The sequence below is a fragment of the Tiliqua scincoides genome, chromosome 8, assembly GCF_035046505.1.
Source record: "Tiliqua scincoides isolate rTilSci1 chromosome 8, rTilSci1.hap2, whole genome shotgun sequence".
In the NCBI taxonomy this organism is placed as follows: Eukaryota; Metazoa; Chordata; class Lepidosauria; order Squamata; family Scincidae; genus Tiliqua; species Tiliqua scincoides.
The window spans coordinates 42731741-42753849 of NC_089828.1; the positions used below are offsets into that span (position 1 = coordinate 42731741).

A 22109-nucleotide genomic window follows, 5' to 3' on the forward strand; every position below is an offset into this window, starting at 1 on the left:
TCATCTAAAAGATGTTCTTCCCTGTATCAGCAATCGTTCATATTGATTGATTACCTTTAATTAGGTGGCAGGTCAGACATTTTGTGTATGGCATACCATGTCGAAACTGGTGCCTGATTCAGGCCTTTGGAGGTTTTCAGGTCTTCATATTACAGAGGCAAGGTCAAAAGTGAGACATTTGTGAAACACCCCAGAATTATTTCCATCTATGGTTCCCTGTGATTACTATGTAATGCATTCCGAAGATTCATCCCCTCTCTTTCTGTCAAATGATATCCAAGGCACTTTGAGAAAAGAACTAAAAAGTGAGTACAAAGATACAATGTAAAATAATTAAAACATAAAACTAAATTTACCAAAAACAAAAGTAAACTCACACCTTCGAACTGGTGCCCTATGCCCAATACACTCTGCTTCTTCACATTGATCTATATGTGCCCTCTTTTCTATTTCCTTCTTATTTAAAACAGTTTATTGCATTTTATCCCATCATCCTTCTAAGTTGCTCAGGGCAGCAAACAAGTTTCCTCCACTTCTATTTTGTCTTCACAGCAACCCTGTGAAGTAGGTTATGTTGGAAGCATGTGCAACTAGCGCAAGCTTACTTAGCGCACTTCATGACCAGAGATGTGGACCCACCCTGTCTTTCTAGTGTCAATCTGCTGCTCTTACCACTTCACCATATTGACACTAGATTGCCCTACTGTGGACCTACAGAAAAGGAAATAATAGAAATCCGATCTCTCTAACTCCATACACTGGCTTCAACCCTCTGTCCTGTGGGCTTTGCTGTCCAGGTGCCAGAATTTTTAATTTTGAAAACGAGAAAAAAATAGTCATGAGCTGGAAAGCCACAAAAACACCAGCGATCGGTTTGATATCTAAGGATCACTTTCTCCTGGATAAAAAATTCAGGAAAATCCAAGGAGGAAGGGAATGCTGCTGTATTCCAACTTGTCCTTTGCAAAGGTAACATTGGAATTCAATATACCAAAAATCCCACTTAAGACATAAAAACAGATGTTAATTAGTGCATCACTGTTTATCTGTTCCTGTGCACTGGAAACAGAGATGGATAAGAGTGTCGTTGTCGTCCCCCAAGGTGATACATAACATACATCTCTGAACAGGGGGGAAGTTATTCCTAAGTCATAACTGAGCTCTTACTGGGATGTTGGAGATGCTCAACAGTGCAATCCTATGCATGTCTACTCAGAAGTAAGTCTCATTGAGTCTAGTGGGTCACACTCTGCATAGCATTGCAGCCCAAGTCAAGAGGCTTATTATTATTATTATTATTGTTAAAAAATACTGAAGAATGGAAGAAGCGGCCTTTTCCTAAGTCGGTTCCTTGATCCATCTAGCTCAGTATTGTCTGCACTGACCTGGCAGCCCTCCCTGATCGCCTGGAGTAGTGGTTCCCAATCTTTTGAGCATGACAACTTCTGATTTACTTCCAGTTTGCACCTGCATCTTCCAGTTGCTTCTGAGAGGCTTCTGGACTCATGAAGGACAATGGAGTGGGCTGCTGGCCCAGCGCAACCTAGAAGTAGCTTCCCTAGGCTCCCAGAAAGGCTTTGCCAGTGAATAATTGAGCATCAGGTTGTGACCCACTGCACATTGGATTGCGACCCACTGGTGGGTTGCAACCCACAGCTTGGGAAGACTGCCCTATAGAGATACTAGAAATTCCCAAGCCTACCTGGAGATGCTGCTGCCAGAGATTAAATCTAGTGTTTTTAGCATGCCCGATGTACACTCAGTGACCCTTCTTCCTAACATAAAGCAGTGGCATGACTAGGGTTTGTGTCACTCGCTGTGGGAGGCCAGTGCGTCACCCCCATGATGGACCTCCTCCCATGTCGTGGGCGGGGCAATGACCCTGGTGGTGGGTGTGGTGATGTACTATTGCCCCACCCTGCTGGTTTTTTGGCTCTATCTTTTGATAGAATACAGATATTTCAATGTGGAATTTTTCTTTGCATTCTGTTGTAAATTACACATCAAATGGTATATAGCATGGTATTAGTCCTACAAATTGTGATTTTGGTCACTGGTGGTGTCACCCCCCACCCAGGGTGTCACCTACTAACACCTTATTGGTTCCATGCTGTGTCATAAAAGCATTTCAATGGTTCTTCGAACAATCAGTGTCATTGATCCATTCTGAGTTAAGGAAACGTTAACTCTTATTATAAGTTTTGTTATATAAGACAGTTGCATTTTTGTTTTCTGGTTTTTTGGCCATAACTTTTGATAGAATGGAGATATTTCACTCTGGTTTTTTTCATTACAAATTTTGCAAATTATGCATTGAATGGTATACAACATGATAGTATTAGTCCTACAAACCACGAGTTTAGCAATTTTGGTCACTAGTGCGCTTCACACACACACACACACACACCCATGAGTGTCACCCGGTGTGGTCTGCACCTCCCGCGCCCTCCTAGCAATGCCACTGCATAAAGTTGCCTTATTATACTGAGTTTGGTTCATTTGGCCCTAGACGGTCTACACTGACTGGCAGGATCTCTGAGATTTCAGGCAGAGAGAGAGAGAGAGAAAGAAATCAGCTTTGCCATCATGGGGGAGGGGGATTTTCCAGATCCTTTTAACTGGAGAGACCAAGGATTAACCTGGGATCCTCTGCTTAGAAAGCAGGTGCTCTGTCACCAAACTAAAGCCAATCCTCACACTCATGTTCCATTTGGGGGCAGGCTGAAGGTCTTTAAACTTTCTGGGGCTAATGAGGAAATTTAATTCTAAGGAAAAATTCCAATGTTCAAAATGTAAGTTTTATTTATTGGTAGTATTATATTTACAGGCTGTGGGGCGGATTTCACCTCGCAGTGTATTGGTGCCTGGGTGCTTTTGATCTGAGAGGGCTAAATCAGCGATTGGGGGGGGGGGGAGACACATTGGAGAAAGTGAAGTACTTCAGGACACCAAGAGAGGCTCTGTTAGATCAAACCAAATTGGGTCAATCGTTTTGTTTCCAGCAGTGACCAACTAGATGCCTCAATGAGTGACCCACAAGCAGGGCTTGAAAGCAATCACCATTAGCGACAAATGACAGCCAACAACAAAGAATCTTGTGGCAGGTTAATGACTAATAGCCCAATCTTATCCTCCCCACCCCTGCTGGTGTAGCTGCATTGAAAAGACACATGCTATATCCAGCATGGGCGGGGAGTGGAAGTCTTCAAGGGGGGGGGGAGATTTAAATACCCTTTGTCCTCTGTAAGCCTCCTGCCCTGCGATGAATCTCCTTGGAATTGCACCAGCTGTTTAGCTCAGGGGTGCCCAAACCCCGGCCCTGGGGCCACATGTGGCCCTTGAGGCCTCTCAATGCGGCCCTCAAGAAGCCCCCAGTCTCCAATGAGCCTCTGGCCCTCCAGAGATTTGTTGGAGCCCGCACTGGCCCAACGCAACTGCTCGCAGCGTGAGGGTGACTGCTTGACCTCTTACATGAGCTGTGGGATGAGAGCTCCCTCCACTTCTTGCTGTTTCATGTCTGTGATGCAGTAGCGGCAGCAAAGGAAAGGCCAGCCTTGCTTTGTGCAAGGCCTTATATAGGACTTTTATTGTGGCATAAGGTCTTCTTCATTCATTCATATAAGTTCATCTTTAATATATTCATTTATGTAAACTTATGTAAATGTATTCAAATTTTAAATGTAAATTAATTCTTTTTTTCCCCCAGCCCCCGACACAGTGTCAGAGAGACGATGTGGTCCTCCTGCCAAAAACTTTGGACACCCCTGGTTTAGCTGGTACAAGTCCAAGGAGAGAAAGGAGGCAGGCAGGCTGCAGAAAAGGAGGACAGGATCTGGCGTGCCGGGTCCACCCGCCCTTCAGTCTCCCCCCCCCATTCCTCCCCCTTCCCAACTCAGTTCTGCCCTCCCCCATCCCTCCTGCCTCCTGCGTTGGTTAACGTGCTCCAGCGGGCGGCCAGCATGGCGATGACATGCATGGGAGGACTCGGGCTTTTCCGCTGGAGCTCCAGCAGTATGTGCTGCCGGAGCGGGCTTTATGGCTGCCTTATGGCAACACTAGTTCTTCCAGGGAGGCAGCCCAATATTGGGCTGTAAAACTTTTTTTTTTGGTTGTTTATTTATTTATTTAACTATAATAAACATAAAATAGAAAAACAAATACATACATAAACAAAATTCTAATAAAGCAGCACGAGCGAAGCCAAAACATTCCCATACTTATAATCCAAATACATACAGTCCAAACATTAACAAATATTAATCTATACCACTAATACTTCAAAATCAATCTTCAAATCCAAAATACCTCAAATCCCCATCCTCTCTCTGATTCAAAAAATCAATAACTGGACTCCAATTCTTCAAAAAGTTTTCTGTTGAATTCTCCCTTAGCAAAATTGTTAATTTATCCATCTCCACATAATCCATAAGTCTTATCCACCATTCCTCCACCGAAGGTATATTCATAGTCTTCCAATTTTGAGCATAAAGTATTCTGGCAGCGCTTATCATATACAAAAATAAAACTTCATTTTTTCTTTCCACATACTCATCTGTCATACCCAATAAAAATACTTCTGGCTTCAATTGTATATTTGTTTTTAAGATCAACTGTATCTGTGCGTGAATTTGTGACCAATATTTTTTAACTTTTGAACACGTCCACCACATGTGGTAAAATGTTCCCTCTTGTTTCTTACATTTCCAACAACTATTGGACATAGTTTCATACATTTTGCCTAATTTATTTGGTGTCACATACCAACGATAAATCATCTTATATATATTTTCCTTAATGTTAACATTCAAAGTAAATTTTGTCTGTTTTATCCATAATTTCTCCCATTTGTCCATTGAAAGTTCATAGCCCACATTTTTTGCCCACTGGATCATGCATTCCTTAACCTGTTCATCTTCTGTTTCAAACTTCAAAAGCAATTTATATATTTTAGATATTACCTGCTCATCTGATCTTAATTGTTTCTCCAATATTGTCTCTCCCTCTTCAAAACCATATAATTTTTTATCAATTTTAAATCTTTCTAATAATTGTAAATACATAAACCATTGGCAGTCAAAACCCTCTACAATCAATTCCTCTCTAGACTTCAAAATACATTGACCTTGATTACATTTCAATAAGTTCTTATACAATAACCATTTATCTCCTGGTACAGTTCCCAAACCAAAATGTGCTTCTTGTGGTGAAGCTAAGAGTGGAATTTTGTTGTAAACCTTTTCTTATAACGATTCCATATCTTCCACAGTGCATGTCTAACATAATGATTCTTGAATTCCATATTCACTTTCAACTTATCATACCAAAGATATCCATGCCAACCAAATCTTAAATCATATCCTTCTAACTTCAACAATTTTTTGTTTTGCAACAATATCCATTCTTTAAGCCAGTATGTGCTGCCGGAGCGGGCTTTATGGCTGCCTTATGGCAACACTAGTTCTTCCAAGGAGGCAGCCCAATATTGGGCTGTAAAACTTTTATTGTGGCATAAGCTTTTGTGGACTACAGTCCACTTTATCAAATGTATGATGCGTTACCCTAGGTTGGCAGGTATATCAATGAAACTGTCCATCCAACCTCACAGTAACACCATGGATATAGAGAAAACGGGGGGAGCAAAAGCAGAAAGGCCAAAAGGCCATGAAATGGAAAAAGCAGGGTCTGTGACAATTCTCTGTAAAGCTTAAATACGCAGAAGAGGAACACCATGACACTGAATTCAGCTCAATCCTTCTAGCTCTGTGAACTTAATTAATCCTTCAGTGTAATGGAAAATAATTGTCTTAGCTCAAACTTGAACCTGGAGGCATAGTAATTACAAGGCGAAGATTTCTCTCCGATCTTGACAGTGGGTGTCTCAGCCACCACTGATAGAACTGGGAAAGGGTAAAGAAAGGGGCCATCAATATAATGAAGAGGTTGGAGCAGGTTCCCTCTGAGAAAAGGCCAAAGGGTTGTGTTTTGTTTCTTTCAGTTGAGAAAAAAAGATGACTTGGGGTGGCTCAAGAGTGGTTCAGGTTCACAAGTTATCCAACATCCTATTATACACAAAGGCCAGCCAGATGCCTTCCTGCCCTACTTGTGGGCTTCCTGTAGGTAACTGACTTCCTCTGCCATTGGCCTTCAGCAGCAGGAATGCAGAGGTAGTTTACCTGACTCTTTAGCAAGGAGGGGAAGAAATTCCCACCCTTTGCCTTCCCAATTCCAAAGAGTGTATTGTGCAATGATGGGCAGCCCAGTCTTGTGCTTCCCAGAGTCCAGGACTGCACTGGTGCCAAAACTGCTGCATCCCATGAGGCTGGGAAGCAGTGCCAGGCCAACTCAAGGTAAGGGTGCTTACGCATCCTTACCCAATGTAACACCCAGGTGGACCTGATGGCTCAGATCTGCACCTGCTATTGAGCGGGCACAGATTCAAGGAGACCCATACTGGGTCTCCCAAGCCAGGAGGGGGATTAGGATATAGTGGCAGACCCTGCTATCATCTCTGCCCCCTCCCACCCCACTCCCTCCCCCGCCCCACCTTCCTCTTGCCCTCCTCCTCTCCTGGAACGCCTCCTCCCTGCCTCAACTTACCACTCCATCACCCGGAGCTCCAGGCAATGTTCACCTTCCTCTGCCCAGCACTAGTTCAGTGTGGGCTCATGCTGGCTCCGCACTGGCACTCGCCCAGCAGTGTCACAGGCATGCCTTACGGCATGTTTGTGACACTGAGCGCTGGGCCGGCGGGGGCCCTTTAGGGTTGCGCCCTTACTCTGCTTTCTTCCTTCCCCAACCATCTCATTTGTTAGAGCTCTAGCTACTAAATAATAATAATTAGCACTGTTAGTCATTAAGCCACTCCAAAATACTTCACATCCTTTTAAATGCTCCTACCATAAAGGCTGCCTCTGCCATGTTAGCATTGCTGAGGGAATCAACACCATGCACAGCAAAACTGAGTTTTGTTAAAAACTTTAGTGCCACAATGAAAGAACTACAGCCATTGTTATGCATGCAGAATAGAACAACAAAAAGGAACTGGTATAGTAGCTCTGTTCACATGCAGTCACTCTTCCAACACCCCTTCATGACAGCATGTGTGCTACTCCACTAACAGTGTAATCCTAGGCACGCCTACTCAGAAGTAAGCCCCATTCTGTTCAGTGGGACTTACTTCCAGTAAAGTATGCTTAAGATTGCAGCCCAACTTATTTTGCTTCAAAAAGATGCCATGTTCCTTTCTTGGTATTGGCTCAGTGAGCACATCTGCAACCATTTCTTCAGATAAACAATTTTAAGGTGACCTTGCTTAGTGCAGGATGAAGGTACAGGTAGATTTTCTCTTTTGGCGTTGTAGGACAGCCTCTTGGACAGTGTTCACATGCATTGATCTCTGCCTGATCTCTGTTGCTTTGCTCTATCTGGTCTGTCCCTAAGTCCCAGGTAGGTTAGCACTGACCAGGGGTGTCAAACCCATTTCATACAAATTTTCTTTCTGCTCCTGATCCATCAGTTTGCTTTTAACGTACTCCACTGTCACCTCTGACCCCAGCCTGGTCACAAGAGCATTGATGAGAGTGCTGTAGGAGTCTGGGAGACTGCACAGGAATAGTGCCCCTACATGATGGTCTTTCATTTCTTCTCCAAGCCCACACAACTGTTCCACAGTTTTTAATGTGGCATTTATGTGTTTCTGCATCTCCTGCCCTTTGCCAGGTCTCATCCTATATAGATTTATAGCTTGTGTAGCAAGAACAGTTTGCTGTTAAGGCCCGAGCCTTCATGCACTTTCTGGAGAGCATTCCTTGCACCTTTTGCACTTTCTTGCTTTCTCACATGAATGAGCAGTTGATCTTTCAGTAGCAAAGGTATAGCTTCTTTTGCCTGTCTGTATTTGTCCCATTCCACAGGGTTATCAGCTGTTTCAACCCATCCCAGGGATCATCTTTGGAAAGAAGCATTTCTACTTTAAACTTCCACAGCTGACAATTTTCATTGTTTATGGCATACTTGGCCTCTGAACTGTTAGCTACCTTTCTTCTGTGGATTGTTAGGTGTGCCTAACACTCTTCTACTTGGGTCTCTTCTATTTGGTCACAGCTTGTCTTGAGCTCTTTCTTGTCCGGTCTGAATTGTGTCTGGGCTCGGGCCCATAATCTGTTGGCAAGGCTGAAGAAACCAGTCAGTCCCGTACACAGCAAAGCTGAGTTTTGTTAAGAACATCACTGCAACAGCAAAAGAACTGCAGCCATTGTTACACAGGCAGAACAAGAAGACAGGACAAAGAAACTAAACAGCAGTCTTATCCAAGTAGGAGGGTGCGATTTAAACCAGCGATTTTCAACCAGTGTGCCATGGTACATTGGTGTGCCACGAATGGTGCATTGGTGTGCCACGAATGGTCCACAGGTGTGCCATGGGAGTTTTGGGGGGTGTCATTTTTAATAGGGCCATTGGGGGATGTGAGCCCCCCACCAGCAGTGCAGTGTGCCTTGCCAGTTGTCAAAAACCGATGGTGCACCTGACAATTTTAGCACCTTGTCCATGTGCTGTGAGATGAAAAAGGTTGAAAATTGCTGCTTTAAACTAACAAAATAGGTTATAGTTTCTTCTACTGGTGGGGATTATCACATATGCCGACGCCTGCCGACAGGATGGCTCTGCTCACATGATGTCACTGTTCCAACATGTCACATCTCTAGAAGCCTTGGAAGAGCTGCTTGACAGCCCAATCCTGAGCTGCCCGGGGCGTGCAGCTTCAGCGGCGCTGGAAATGGCTGCCAGCGGATCCTGTGCGCCCCGGGCTACTGCAGGTGGTACTTCAGGAGAAGGGGACTTTTGTCCCCTTCTCCTGGGTAAAGGAAGCAGCCCTGCAATGGGGCTACTCACGTTACCACTGATCAAAAGGTCGGCGGTAAGGTAAAGGTGTTCAGGTAGGGCGCCAAGCCTCACACGAGCGCCTTGGATCTGGTGGAGCGGAGCTCCACTGGACCCACCTCCCTCCCTTCCCCCGGCATGCCTCCTGCCCGCCCTCTCCCCACCTCCCGTTTCCCTGCCTCCTCCCTGCCCTCTCTCTACCCTCTGCCTGCCTCCCCTGCCCTGGAACGCCTCCTCCCCGCCCTCCTCCTCACTGCTGCTTACCATGCCATGGCTCCATGGTCTGTGCAACCGCTGAGCAGCGGAGGACGGGTGCCCACCTGGCGCTAGCCCAGCACTGGGCTACCACGGGCACTGGCCCGGTGGTAAGCCTCGCAGACATACCTTACAGCACGTTTGTGACAGTGCGCGCTGGCGGGAAGCCGGAGCGCCGAACTCAGGACTGGGCTCTGATTCAGCAGAAAAACCCTTGATGGATGGTGGATGTATGGTGGATGCCAGTTTCATACTTGGCACTACTGGTCAATTTTGCTCAAAGCTTAGCAAGAAGATCTAGGTTTGTGTTAGGACAACACTCAGTTTTGTATCTTTCTATTACCTCTCCTTAGAATGGGTGTCAAAATTCTCCCCACTGATTTCCCCCCAGGATTTTGAAGTTGCAGACTGCTTGACGCTGTATCCCAAAGAAATGATGTATTTGGGATCCTCCAGTGCTGGTTTTTTCACATTTCAAAATGTTGTACAGACATAAAACTGTGTGCTGCACAGTTTGCTGACAACTCTGAGTCTGTTCAGTTAATTTTTGTCTGCTCATTCCCTACATTACTGCAGGATAAAAACCCTAACAAGCAATCTTGATGGGATGGTATATTTTGGTTGCCTCAACCTTCTTTCTGTAGGGTGTTTTACAAGAGGGCAAGGACTGCATGCACGCATCAGTAAAACACTACAAAAAGCAAATCTGAATGTAATCATGTATACAAATATAAAAAATGCTTTTCTTAGTGTTTTATGAATAGTAATACAGAATGGGGGAAAGATGTAATTCTAACCCTACCTCTAAGCAAGACATCTCTGCTATTGCTATCTGGTAAAATGAAGTCTGCTCCTGGAGAAGGTAGCTTTTGTGTGTGTGTGTGTGTGTGTGTGTGTGTGTGTGTGTGTGTGTGAGAGAGAGAGAGAGAGAGAGAGAGAGAGAGAGAGAGATGGCACTGTGGAGGGGGAGGGGAAGACTAGGATACTATTTACAGTATCTCCACAGATTAAAAAAAATGCTTGCAAATTTTACAGGATCAAAAAAGTAGAATTAAATGAGCACATAACATTGATATTTCATAGAATAATAGAATACTAGAGATGGAGGAGACCTTAGAGCAGGGGTGCTCAATACGTTGATCGCGATCTACTGGTCGATCTCGAGGCAAAATGAGTCGATCGCAGGCTTCTCTCCCATCCACGCATCCCTGGGAGTGAGCTCCCTTGACTCTTCTGGGGCTGACTCATGAGTAGACCTGGAGAGGAGCCACTGGCAGGCTTCTCTCCCGTCCACGCATCCCTGGGAGTGAGCCTCGTTGATTCTACTGGGGCTGACTTACCTTTCCCCTGTTTTTGCACTGGTATGTATGGAGATCTGCCCCCCCCAACTTCCATCTGTTGGTTCTGTGTGCAAGGGGTTTTGCACTGGTCTTGCTGTGATGTCTATATAGAGATCTTCCCTGCCCCACACCTTTCCCCTGTTTTTGCACTGGTATGTATGGAGATCTGCCCCCCCCCCAACTTCCATCTGTTGGTTCTGTGTGCAAGGGGTTTTGCACTGGTCTTGCTGTGATGTCTATATAGAGGTATTCCCTCCCCCACACCTTTTCCCTGTTTTTGCACTGGTATGTATGGAGATCTGCCCCCCCCACTTCCATCTGTTGGTTCTGTGTGCAAGGGGTTTTGCACTAGACTTGCTGTGATTTCTGTGTGCAAGGGGTTTTGCACTAGACTTGCTGTGATGTCTATATAGAGATCTTCCCTCCCCCACACCTTTCCCCTGTTTTTGCACTGGTCTGTATAGAGATCTGCTCCCCCCCCCCCACTTGTATTGGAATCGAGGAAGATCTGGTGAGGAGGTAGATGTGGTGTCAGCAGTGGCCCCTTTAAGGGTAAGGCCTGGGCATCCAGCCAAGTATGCTGCACAGTTGCAGCCACTTGAAGGCAATAGGGCCCTCAGGGATATAAGAGCACTGGAGGCAGGAAGGGCTCCACTTATTTATGTGAGTCAGCCTTTTCCTACATGAAGATCTTTAAGTCCAAGTACCGTTCCACCATGACTGATGAACATTTGGAAGTGTGCTTGAGGCTGGCTGTCAGCAGCTACTGTCCGGACTATGCATCCTCGGCTGATTCACTTCAGTGCAAGTCATCAAAGTAAACTCAAGTAATTACAAAAAATGTTTATAATTAATTATGTTGTGTTGTGCAATATTGGCTCATTCGGTTATGCAAGGTACACCAACATACATTGTACACGTAAATGTTTTATGTTATGATGGTGCAAACATTGTAAAAAAACTCTGGTAGATCTCCGGGCCTTGCTGGGTTTCAAAGTAGCTCTCGAGCCAAAAAGTGTGAGCACCCCTGCCTTAGAGGTTTTCCAGTCTAACCTGCTGTTCAATGCAGCAACTACAGCATCCCCTTTTAACCTTCCAGTCCCACATTCTACACATGGGTCCACCAAGTTTCCTTCCCTTTCGTTGTATTTACCTTCCTGTATTAGGATTCAAGTTTGCCCTGTCTACTTCCCATACAGTATATAGATATCAGAGACCACAAGTATCTTCTCCTATTCGGTTTCACGATATGGTTTCTTGCACACCCCTGATCAGCCCCTCACCAAGCCTGTTTCTTCCTTTGTCTCTCGCCCTCTTGTCTCTAGTGCTAGTCTTTATATTAGGTTCATGTTTTGTTCTCCCGTCTCTTTTGTATTTAGTCCTCCTGATGAGACTTGCAAAGATTTTGCCAAACATGTTCTTCCCAGTCCTGGTGAAGTGCATCCCATTTCTTGCCAGAAGTCCTTCACAGCAAGGCCATGGTCCAAGAAACCAAAACATTCCTGACAATAGCATCTTTGTAACGAACTGTCCACTGCCAAGATCTTGTTTTCTAGTCTCCAGTAGGGAGACTAGCTTGCATTTGAAACAAGCATAGCACTTATTTTGCTATGCTTACTACCTTGGTTTACTCATTCTTCATGTTGTCCATGCTTCTTAGAGCTCTGCGCACATGCACGTGCAATCTCTGGACCCTCCCACATGAAACTCCCTTGTAGCCTATTAGTTCACCCTGTTCACAAGCTATGAGGGCAACTCTTGAAAGAGCTGGCCCAGGGTGCAGCTACAGCAAATTCCTCCCACCTGAAAAATGTGGCTTCTCCCTAAGCTGATCAGCAAGTCCAAGGCAGTCATTTTCCACCACTGTGCTGTGGCACACTGGTGTGCCGCGTATAGTCTGCAGATGTGCCATAGGAGTTTGGGGGAGGGTCATTTATTAGTAGGGCCATTAGGGGATGTGAGCCCCCCCACCAGCAGCATGGTGTCAGTTGTCAAAAAGATTAAAAACCACTGCATCAAGGACTGTCTTGAGCAGCAAACGCTACCCACTCTGCACCTTGTGGCCAGCACAAGGATGCAGATAAAAAGGGGTTGGGGGAAGGGGAAATAGAAACAAGCTAAATAAGAGAAGGAATAAAAGCCAGAAACAGCTCCATCTCCCCCTCCAGCAGCCCCCCCATTAACTTTTAAGAATTTTCCCTCTGTCAGAGTTATTTCTTTCCTTTTAAAAAATCCAGTGTATTTTTAATTGTCAGAGAGGTTTCCGACAGAACTTTCAGCTTCACAACACCATGTGTGGTTAGAATTTCAAATCTTGATCATTCTGCATCAACCCTTTGAAGAATGGGGTCAAAGCCCAGGCTGCAATCCTGTGCACACCAGAGAGTATTGGTCTAGTGGTGGAAGGTGAGGCAGCAACGCTCACTGCTCACAGTTCTTTGAAAAGTGCCACCACCCCCACAGCTATGATCGTACAGACACTTACAACCCACACACTCCAGCCACTCAGAGCTTGTGGTTGTGCTTGTGCACTCACAGCTTTGGCAGCGGAGGCAGTGCTTTACAAAGAACCCTGGGGGGGGGGTGTCCGCTGCCTCACCTTCCAACCCCCACACCACATGTTGCTGGTGCACACACTAGGAGTAGGGCTAATTGGGCATAGTGGGCCTTATTTCCAAGTAGACATGTATAAGGTTGTTGGCATCCTTCAGTCTCGGAAGACTATGGTGTCACGCTCTGAATGGTGGCTCTGGAACAGAGTGTCCTCTCCAGTGCGCGAAGCCTGGGTAAAGTAGGTATGGAGGATAGGCTGTTACCCATGCAGCAAATCCCCCCTCTCCACGTGGCTGAAATGGTCCAATGGAAAGGCAGAGGCCAATACGGTTGGTTCCAGCGGCGTCGCAGGAGTTGCCAGAACGTGACTGTGTTCAGCCACGAACTGCCTCAGGGACTCCGGCTCCGGATTTTGCCTCGAGGTTGACTCCTGAAGCCTTTTCCATAACTGGGTGTAGCCACAAGGCAGTGGAGGTTTGGGATCAGAGTTTTCCTTCTCTCAGATGAGCTGCCTTCCCAGGCTGATGAGTCCCATCTACCCGGTGGCTGTTTAGTCGCCTCTCACGACAAGTACAGCCAAACTGAGAGCCTATTCTTATCCCCAGCCCCCAGGGGAGTATAAGAGTATATAAGAGTATAAGACATGTATAAGAGTGCACTGCAAATAAACATACGAAGAGCCCTGCTGGACCAGGCCAATGACCCATCTAGTCCAGCTTGCTGTATCTCACAGTGGCCCATCAGATGCTTCAGGGAGCACACTCTCCTTCTGGGGAATGTCCCATTGGAGTCAGTGGGGCTTACTTCTAAGTAGACTTGTATAAGATTATGTTGTGTTGGCTGCAATCCTATGCACTTGGCAGTAAGCCTTGCTGAACCCAGTAAGCGTAGTTCAAGTAAACATGCACAGGATTGAGCTTTAGAATGTTTAGAACGGAGGCACAATGAATTGTTTTAAATTCCAAAGGAAATTGTGCAAACCCCTTTTGACTTCTAGCTTCACAGTAGCTTAGAGATGGCAGTTACCGTAGATGTCGCCTGCATTTATAAAGAGCAGCCTACAACTGCAGCATTGAGAATGTGGAAATGTGCTTCTTCTTTTTATAGTAAGTGCACAAATGCACTTAGAATGTGCCTGGTTGCCACTAGGATGGAATTCAGGTGAATGCATGTATGGTGAAGGCTGCAATCTTATCTGGGTTTTCTTGGGAATACGTCCCTTTGAACTCCCTTTGAACTCAGTGAAGCTTACTTCTGAGTAGACATGCATAGGATTGCACTGTAAATCAAGCATTTGCATTTCTTACATCTGCAAATTGACTTTAAAAGCTATTTGGACAGGAATGCACGTTTGATTTTTTAAAATGGGAGGATCGTCTTCCATATAATTTTACAACAGATTTCGCAATGCTTTGCTAAAAGGAATTACAGTATTTGCAAGTCTTGTGGAAGCACCCACATTAGGATGGCTGTTTAAATACATGGTGTCAATTCACAGTCCGATCAGTCACAAGTCAGGAGACAAATTGAACCCAAAGCCCCACCCCCATTGAGATAGATTTTTCAGTGAACTAGAAGTAAATCTGAACGTAAAATCTCTTGATTGTTTCATGGAACCTGAACTGGAACCAAACCCAAAAACACAAAAAGCAGTAGCTGGATCTGTAATTAGACACTCAGCTTGCAACTGAAGGAATAAAGCTTGCCTCCCACCCCGCCTTTCTGTTATCCTGATTTTTAAAAATCTTTCCAAAAATTCAAACATATTGTTTAAGTATGAGTATTTTTTTTTTCTCAAGTCAAGTAGTTATTCATTGATTTTATAGAATTTCATTGCAGGCAAAATATTAGCTATCTTGAAATGGGGCGAAACCAGTTCAGAACCAGTTCAAAATGTTCAGACACAGCATACAATTCACTGCGCTACTATTTGATGTTTGTGTCTGAACCCGAGAGTTAAAAAAAAAAATTGGATGAACTGAAACAGAGTCCGGTTTTCCAGAATTTCAACTCTTTGATCACAAGAGGTCTCTATCCTGAGTGGCAAGCTGAACTGAAAGAAGTTGGGATGCTCAGAAGCTCTGATGCTTTGCTTTTGTGATGGGAGAAGTTAGGAGAAAAGGGATAAGCTGGGGAAATAAAATTGATTTTGACGGAGATTTTTCTTGGAATCTTTCACACAGGTACCATGACAAGCAGGATGTCACTAGCAACTTCCTGGGTGCCATGTGGCTGATCTCCATCACATTTCTCTCTATCGGCTATGGTGACATGGTCCCACACACCTATTGTGGGAAGGGGGTCTGCTTACTCACCGGGATTATGGTAAGATGCCAAGCAGCACCATTTGTAATGGGACACAGTAGGGCTCTTGGACTCTAGGGTTTATTCAAAAGTTTTATGTTTAGTAGGCAATTTTGCTGCCTTAATTCTGCTTTCTTAAGAGTTTCATGTTGTAGCTCTTTGCAGCATGGAAATAATCCCAGGACTGACTTGGATGATACTGACTACTCATGCCAAAGGACATGCATTCTCATAACATGCTGTTTGCTGCATCCACAGGCATTCTAAAGCTCTCTGCAGTCTTCTGAAGCTATTTGTGGAGGCCATTTTTCAGCCCTATTCCTGCCATTCTAAAGGTCTTCCTGGTGTGTGGTGGGTAGTAGGACCGCTCTGCAGCCATCCGGACACTATTGGGGCCATTTAGGAGCTCTCTGCAGCCATCCTGAAGCTATTCTCAGCAGCCATTCTCATGCTATCCATGGCATTCTAACAGGACTGTATTTGCTGGTGGCATTCCCAACCAGATTAGCTACCCCTCCCGCTAACCCCATAGAATAAATGATGCCCTATCCACAGATTTGGTATTCACTGGGGTTTCTAGGCACCTAACTCCCATGGATACCGGGAACTGACTGTATAATCTGAATGGCTCCATTATACAAATCAAAGTGTTAAGAATGCAAAAGAGCCCTGCTGAATCAGAGCGTCTAGTCCAGCATCCAGTTTCCAACACTGGCCAAACCAGATGCCGTATGGAAGCACCCAAAGAAAATAAGAGAGTAACAGCCCTCCTCTTCTGCTTGCATTCCTCCCAGCGTCTCTGGTGTTCTGAGTTGGACTGCCACTGGACACGAAGGATCCACTTAGTCGTCCTGACTAAGAGTTAGTAAGACTAACATGCAGCTGACTAAGAGCTGCACGATGGAAAGAAATCTTGCACAGAGCAGCTTTTTGCCTGGCATGGAGAAGCAGTGACAGGGAAATCCTAACTGGGCTGCATGACAGCAGCTCTGCTGTCATAAACGGCCTTGTGATTGTGAGCATAGGCCACATTCTGGAATTGCCACTCCAAAAGGTTTCAGTATTGCTACTGCAGTTGCACCTGGCTATGTGGAGGACCGCAGGTAAACAAGTGCAGGGGGGAGGATCTGGGTGGGGAGGGCAAGTGTCTGAGCAGAGACAGGGTGGGCAGAAGACAGAATGGGGCTGGGAGGGGCATGCGCCAGGATTCTCTCCCCACTCCCTATCCCTTACTCTCCTCTGTACTGCGCCAGCAAAATGGGTGGTGCTGATCCAATGAGACTCATTGGGGCAGCTCTGAAGGCCATGTTACGCTGTTGCTGCAAAACAAAAGAGTCTTCTTGCATCTTAAAGATAAACACGTTTATTTCTGCATAAGGTTCTGTGGAATTGGTTCATTGGAGGAATTTATTAGATGAATCAATTGAATGTACAGAATCTTCTTTGGGTGCCTGAAGCATTGTGCTACATTGTGTCTATGCGTGTGTGAGGCCTATCGGCCATCTTCTCTGCCCATCAGCCATCACCTCTGTGTTGCCCATCTTCCAGGAACTGTCTGCTTTCTCACTGAACCATTCTCGTGAGAAGATGGGCTCAGAACAATGCCTTCAGCTGCTGCAGCTGGCAAGCCTGCAGAGTGTTATCAGGGTGGGATGATGAAGATGCAGTCCTCAGCGTCTACCCCAAAAACTCAAGGAGCTGTTTACCCTTCACTTGTATCAACCTTGCTTATCAATTGGCTGTACCTGCTTGATAGAGCCTCCCCCAAGCGATGGGAATTGGGGAGTAGCTGCGCTTGGTTTATAAACATAAAAAACATATATCACTTTGCTGTCACTTTGCCTGTTTACACTGATTCACTCTAGCACTAAATATTTAGCCTATATAAATATGTGTTCAATCTCGCTCTGGGCTTGCTGTGAATGCCAGCAGACTTTGCTGGTCTGTTGAACCGCCTGGAAATGCTTCTGTAAGTTTTGGTAGCATAGCTGGAGGGGAGTCAAAACAGTAAGTACTACAGGCACAAGCATCCCCTCCCACTCACTACTGGGCAGTAACGGCAATGCACAGGAGACACTGTTTGGCAAGCGCCTGTGCGTTGCCATTGCTGCCTGGAATGGCTAAGACAGCGAGTGAGAGGGGCCAATAACATGGCACATTGTGGTGCCGGCAGTACTTACTGTTTTGCCCTCCCCCAGCTACACCACTAGTAAGTTTTATGCTATTAGACTTTAAATGAATTAACTTCCTTGCATGCCAACTTTGGACTGGGTATATTCCTTCCTCGGAATCCAAAAGAACCTTCAGCCCACGGCTGTGACTCGAGGCAGCATGCGTGTGTGACATATCCAAATAAACATTGTGTATATTCGGATCAATCTTGAAACACTTTGAATTTGATGGTCAAACAGCTGAGTTTATATAAAGGTTGTACAAGATTGGGTCAAAGCTTATGGGATGAAAGAGGAGACGGAACTGTTTGACCATCATATTCAAACTATTTCCAATCTAATCCAAACAATCCCAAGCATGTTTAACTGAGAAGTAAATCCTACTGAGATCCGCTGAGCTTGCTTTTGAGTAAACACACTCAAGATTGTGCATAAAAGTATTAACAGCAATAATAGCATAGCAAGAAGATGAAAAAAAAAATCATCCCACTGAATGCTCAAGAAACCGAACTTCTTAAACAATACATTCTTAGACTTTTAAAAATAGTAATTGTTATTTTTACACACACACAGATGTTAAAACGCACATGATAACACAACCTGCAGTATCACACTTGAGACAGTTCATAATAATTACACTATGGTGATCATAGGAATTATCTCAGCATTTCCCAAACTGTGGGTCGCAACCCAATGTGCGGTGGGTCATGACCTGATCCTCCCTGATCCCAGGCTGAGAAAAACAGAGAAGAATGGGATTTGGTTGGCCAGTAGGAGACATTGAATGCAGATACTGGTCTTGTGCCATCTGTGTTGATTCCCTTTTAGTTTCCAGGTTCAGGGTGAGCCTTTGTCTCTGGTATGAGCCTTTAAAATCATAAATGGCTTGGGACCAAGAGATAAATATTTTCATTAAATATTTGAATATAAATATTTTAATTGATTAATAGATTGATTAGAATCAATTAATCAATTACATTTAATTAAATTGATTGATTAACATTTAATCAATCCATTACATTGATTAAACAATGTATACCAATTAGTGATTTCTTTTAAAACACGATCTCTGAGCTGCTGCCTGAAGTGGTGTGATTGATTCCATCACTAAAGGGCCTTACCATCTCATTGTATATGGTACACCGAGCCTAAGACATTGCAGAGTTCTGTAGCTGAAATAGTCCCTTCAAAACACACACAGACACATGCACACCACTGTTCTTCAATACAGTCTTTGGGTTGTCACCTTTTTTTCCTGACAGAGACTCTTGTGCCTTTAAACCCTGAATGACAGGAGAAATCCAGCAACTACAGGTTTCTCATCTGTTTCATCCCCATACTGAGTAAAACTGGAATTCACCTTTACACTCACTTTGCTTTGTGTTGCAGGGTGCGGGGTGCACGGCCCTGGTGGTTGCAGTTGTCGCCAGAAAGCTGGAACTCACCAAAGCTGAAAAACATGTCCACAACTTCATGATGGATACGCAATTAACAAAGCGGGTAAGAGAGGCTGCTCCCTCTGACCTCAGCCATTGCCCCTTCCTGACCTCAGCAGAGACAGAGTGTAGCAGAGACACTGTGGGGGGCTCAGTAGTGTGCTGGGAAAGGGTAGCTATGCTGACCCATCATCTTTGCTTAGCTATGAGGCAAAGCCCCCGCTGTTGCCTCACTAGATTCAATGGGAACTTTATTACATTTTAATATTGCCCTTCCTCTATGGAGCACAGGGTAGTGTATGTAGGTCCTCCCCTCCTTATGTCCTCACAACAACCCTGTGAGGTAGGTGAGGTTGAGAGTGATTGCCCGTTGGGCAAAAAGGCGGGGTATAAATTAATAAAATAATAATAAGAAGAATTGGCTCAAAGTCACCCAGGTAGTTTAATGGCTGAGCAGGGATTTGAACCTGGATCTTCCAGGTCTAAGTCCAACTCCTGAGCCACTACGCCATCTATTACAGGTTTGAAAAAAACATGGTGGGCACAGCCACTCCTGTGACTGAGATAAGCCCCACAAGGATTTGGCAGGCACTTACCTTGGTGGTGCTCATAGCAACTTGATCACTTCTCAGCAATTGCACTGACGGCAACCATCTTTTACATCAGGACCTGAATTGTGTCCTATTGTGCATATTTGGGAATGCTTTCCTGGTAGCATATCCTAAACCTCATCCCGACCTTGATCCTCTGACCCATGTCAGGTCACTAGTGCAGGTCCAAGTAGACCTGGTGGGCCAGAAGGGGTTTATCCTGGGGAAAGGGAACAAATGTTCTTTTATGCTGAGGGGACCTGAAACCCTTTGGGCCTGAAACTCCCTCATGGCATGCAGCACATGTCCCGTCAAGGTAGTAATGGGGCAAGGTAGGATTGGTCAGAGTCTGAGTCCCACTCTAATCATTGCCTGCCCAATTGATACCTTTTTCCCCCCCATTCATCCTTCCTCCACCCCACCCACCCAATTTCCTAGGTGAAAAATGCTGCTGCCAATGTACTCAGGGAAACTTGGCTCATCTACAAGCACACCAAGCTGGTGAAGAAGATCGACCATGCCAAAGTGCGGAAACACCAGCGTAAGTTCCTCCAAGCCATTCATCAGTAAGTCCAACACGTTTACCTGCTTCAACCCCACGTGCCTGCTTCTCCACCCCACCCTTTCCCTGCTCCATTGTTCTGGTCTCTATTCATAGGCCACTTCAGAAATGATAAAGTTTGTCCTAGGTGTCCACCACTCAATCACTGCAAAACCCATCACTTACTGTCGGGGGGGGGGGGTTGGAGAGGAGAAGATAGTTGTATGTGGACTCACCTTTCAGGCATAGATATAAATACTTAAAAGCACTGTGTCTTGGTCCTATGGCAGCTTGTGAGGTGGGGACCATATGTAGGTGGTCCAGAGCAAGAGGTACTCCAGACTTAGTGTTGGCTCCAGAAAGCCATTCCCAATCTCCATTCAGTGGCGTAGCTGAGGCAGGGCTGGGAGGGGTAAATGCCCCCCCCCCCGTGATGGAATAGTAGTTTTCTACCATCTCTGCTGAGGAGGGTGACAGTGTTCACCCGAGGCACATGGCAAACACTGCAAAATCTGCCCTCCCACCTTTGGCTTTGTATGGCTCCAAATAGGGCCGTTTTTGGAGGTCACGCGTGCCCAGGGGAGCGGTGACAGCACAGGTTCAGAGTGGGCACCACTCTCCTCCATGATGTCACCCGGCTTGCACAGTTACTTTAAATCCAAACAGGATTTTAGGTAAACCAGAGTACAGGAACAAGAGGATGCAGGGTACCGCACAATAAAGGATTAGAGTGACGTTAATCACCTTTTGGCTCTGGAAAGTTATTTGTGGGGGGCTGGGCAAAAAGTATTTGTTTGTTCTCAGTCTTTCTGATGTGTGGCTGGTATGGGGAGTTGCTGTAGACGCGATCTCCACTGGTTCACTTTCTGCCTTCTAAAAGCAAGCCGAAGAAAATTGTGTGGGGATTCCCTACACCTGTGCTGATGTGCTTCCATCAACTCTTGAAGCACTGACCTCCAGCCCCTCCCCACCCCAGTACAGTATTTGCAGAGATAAATGCTGTTCTCAGGGAGAAATTCTCCCTATGACTGAGAACATCCCTGGATGTAGTGTTTGTCACTGCAAATCCACACGACGCGTGTGGGGGCTGGGAACAGAAATTCAGGAGTGTGTTGGTGGGAACACATGAGCATAGGGGTGAAGCTTGCCAGCATTCTTTAAACACTCCTCAGAATACTTTACTTACATTTTTATCCATCGGGTTTAAAAAAAAAACAAACAGCCTTGGATACTCGGTGATCTGTCAAAAATATCTGAGGAGTGTAACATGTGCTTAATCACTTATTACTAGCAGCCCATATACTAGTTGCTTCAGAATGGAAGGCTAATATTTTTCCATCAATGCAAAATGGGCAGAAGCCCTTTTTCAAGTGGTTTTCCTCCTGTCTATAGCAGGGAGGCAGTAATTGTCCCTCTTCAGCCCAGCGCAGAGTCTTGTCTCTTCAATATCCTTTTAAAATGTGAGTCCTTTTGGGAAAGGGCACCATTTAGTTATTGAATTTTATCCGTAAACCACTTTGTAAACTTTTTTTTTTTTACTGAAAGGGGATTTATGATTAGTAGTAGTAGTAGAAGTAATAGTAAATAATACGTATACGAAATGGATGGCTGGGGGGATCCAGACGGCAGGCCACAGGGGGCTTCCCAGAGGCCAGTAGTGTGTGTGTGTGTGGGGGGGGCTAGGGCAGTGCACTTCCATGTCACTCTGGGTGTTTCACAGGCTTTCTGGGGGGCATGCGCAGTGCTCATTGCTTAGAACTGGAGTAGACAAACTTTCAGCTTTAGGGATCCTGGACCTTTAACAATTGTGTAGGAGAGAGAATTTCAGCAGGTGCAGCTTGTCAACAGCACACCTGCTGAAATTCCCTCTTCTATACAATTGTTAAAGGTCCAGGATCCCTAAAGCTGAAAGTTTGCCCACCACTGGCTTAGAACAACGATGCTGGGCTCTGATGCTGGGCTCACCCACCGTCCCTTGCTTCGCATTGGCTCTGAAATGGAGCCATTCCAGATGCAGGGGAGGATGTCAGGTGCAGGCA

At 45.4% G+C, this 22109-nt stretch overlaps 1 protein-coding gene across 1 annotated transcript in view; it reads left to right on the forward strand.

Annotated features, from left to right (window-relative positions):
• Positions 1–22109, forward strand: part of KCNN1 (potassium calcium-activated channel subfamily N member 1) — a 45253-nt gene that overhangs the window by 17504 nt on the left and 5640 nt on the right. The window contains exons 4-6 of the mRNA XM_066635701.1: positions 15212–15353; positions 18893–19003; positions 19968–20095. Of these exons, the coding sequence (XP_066491798.1) occupies positions 15212–15353; positions 18893–19003; positions 19968–20095 (381 nt within the window). The remainder of the gene's footprint in view (positions 1–15211; positions 15354–18892; positions 19004–19967; positions 20096–22109) is intronic.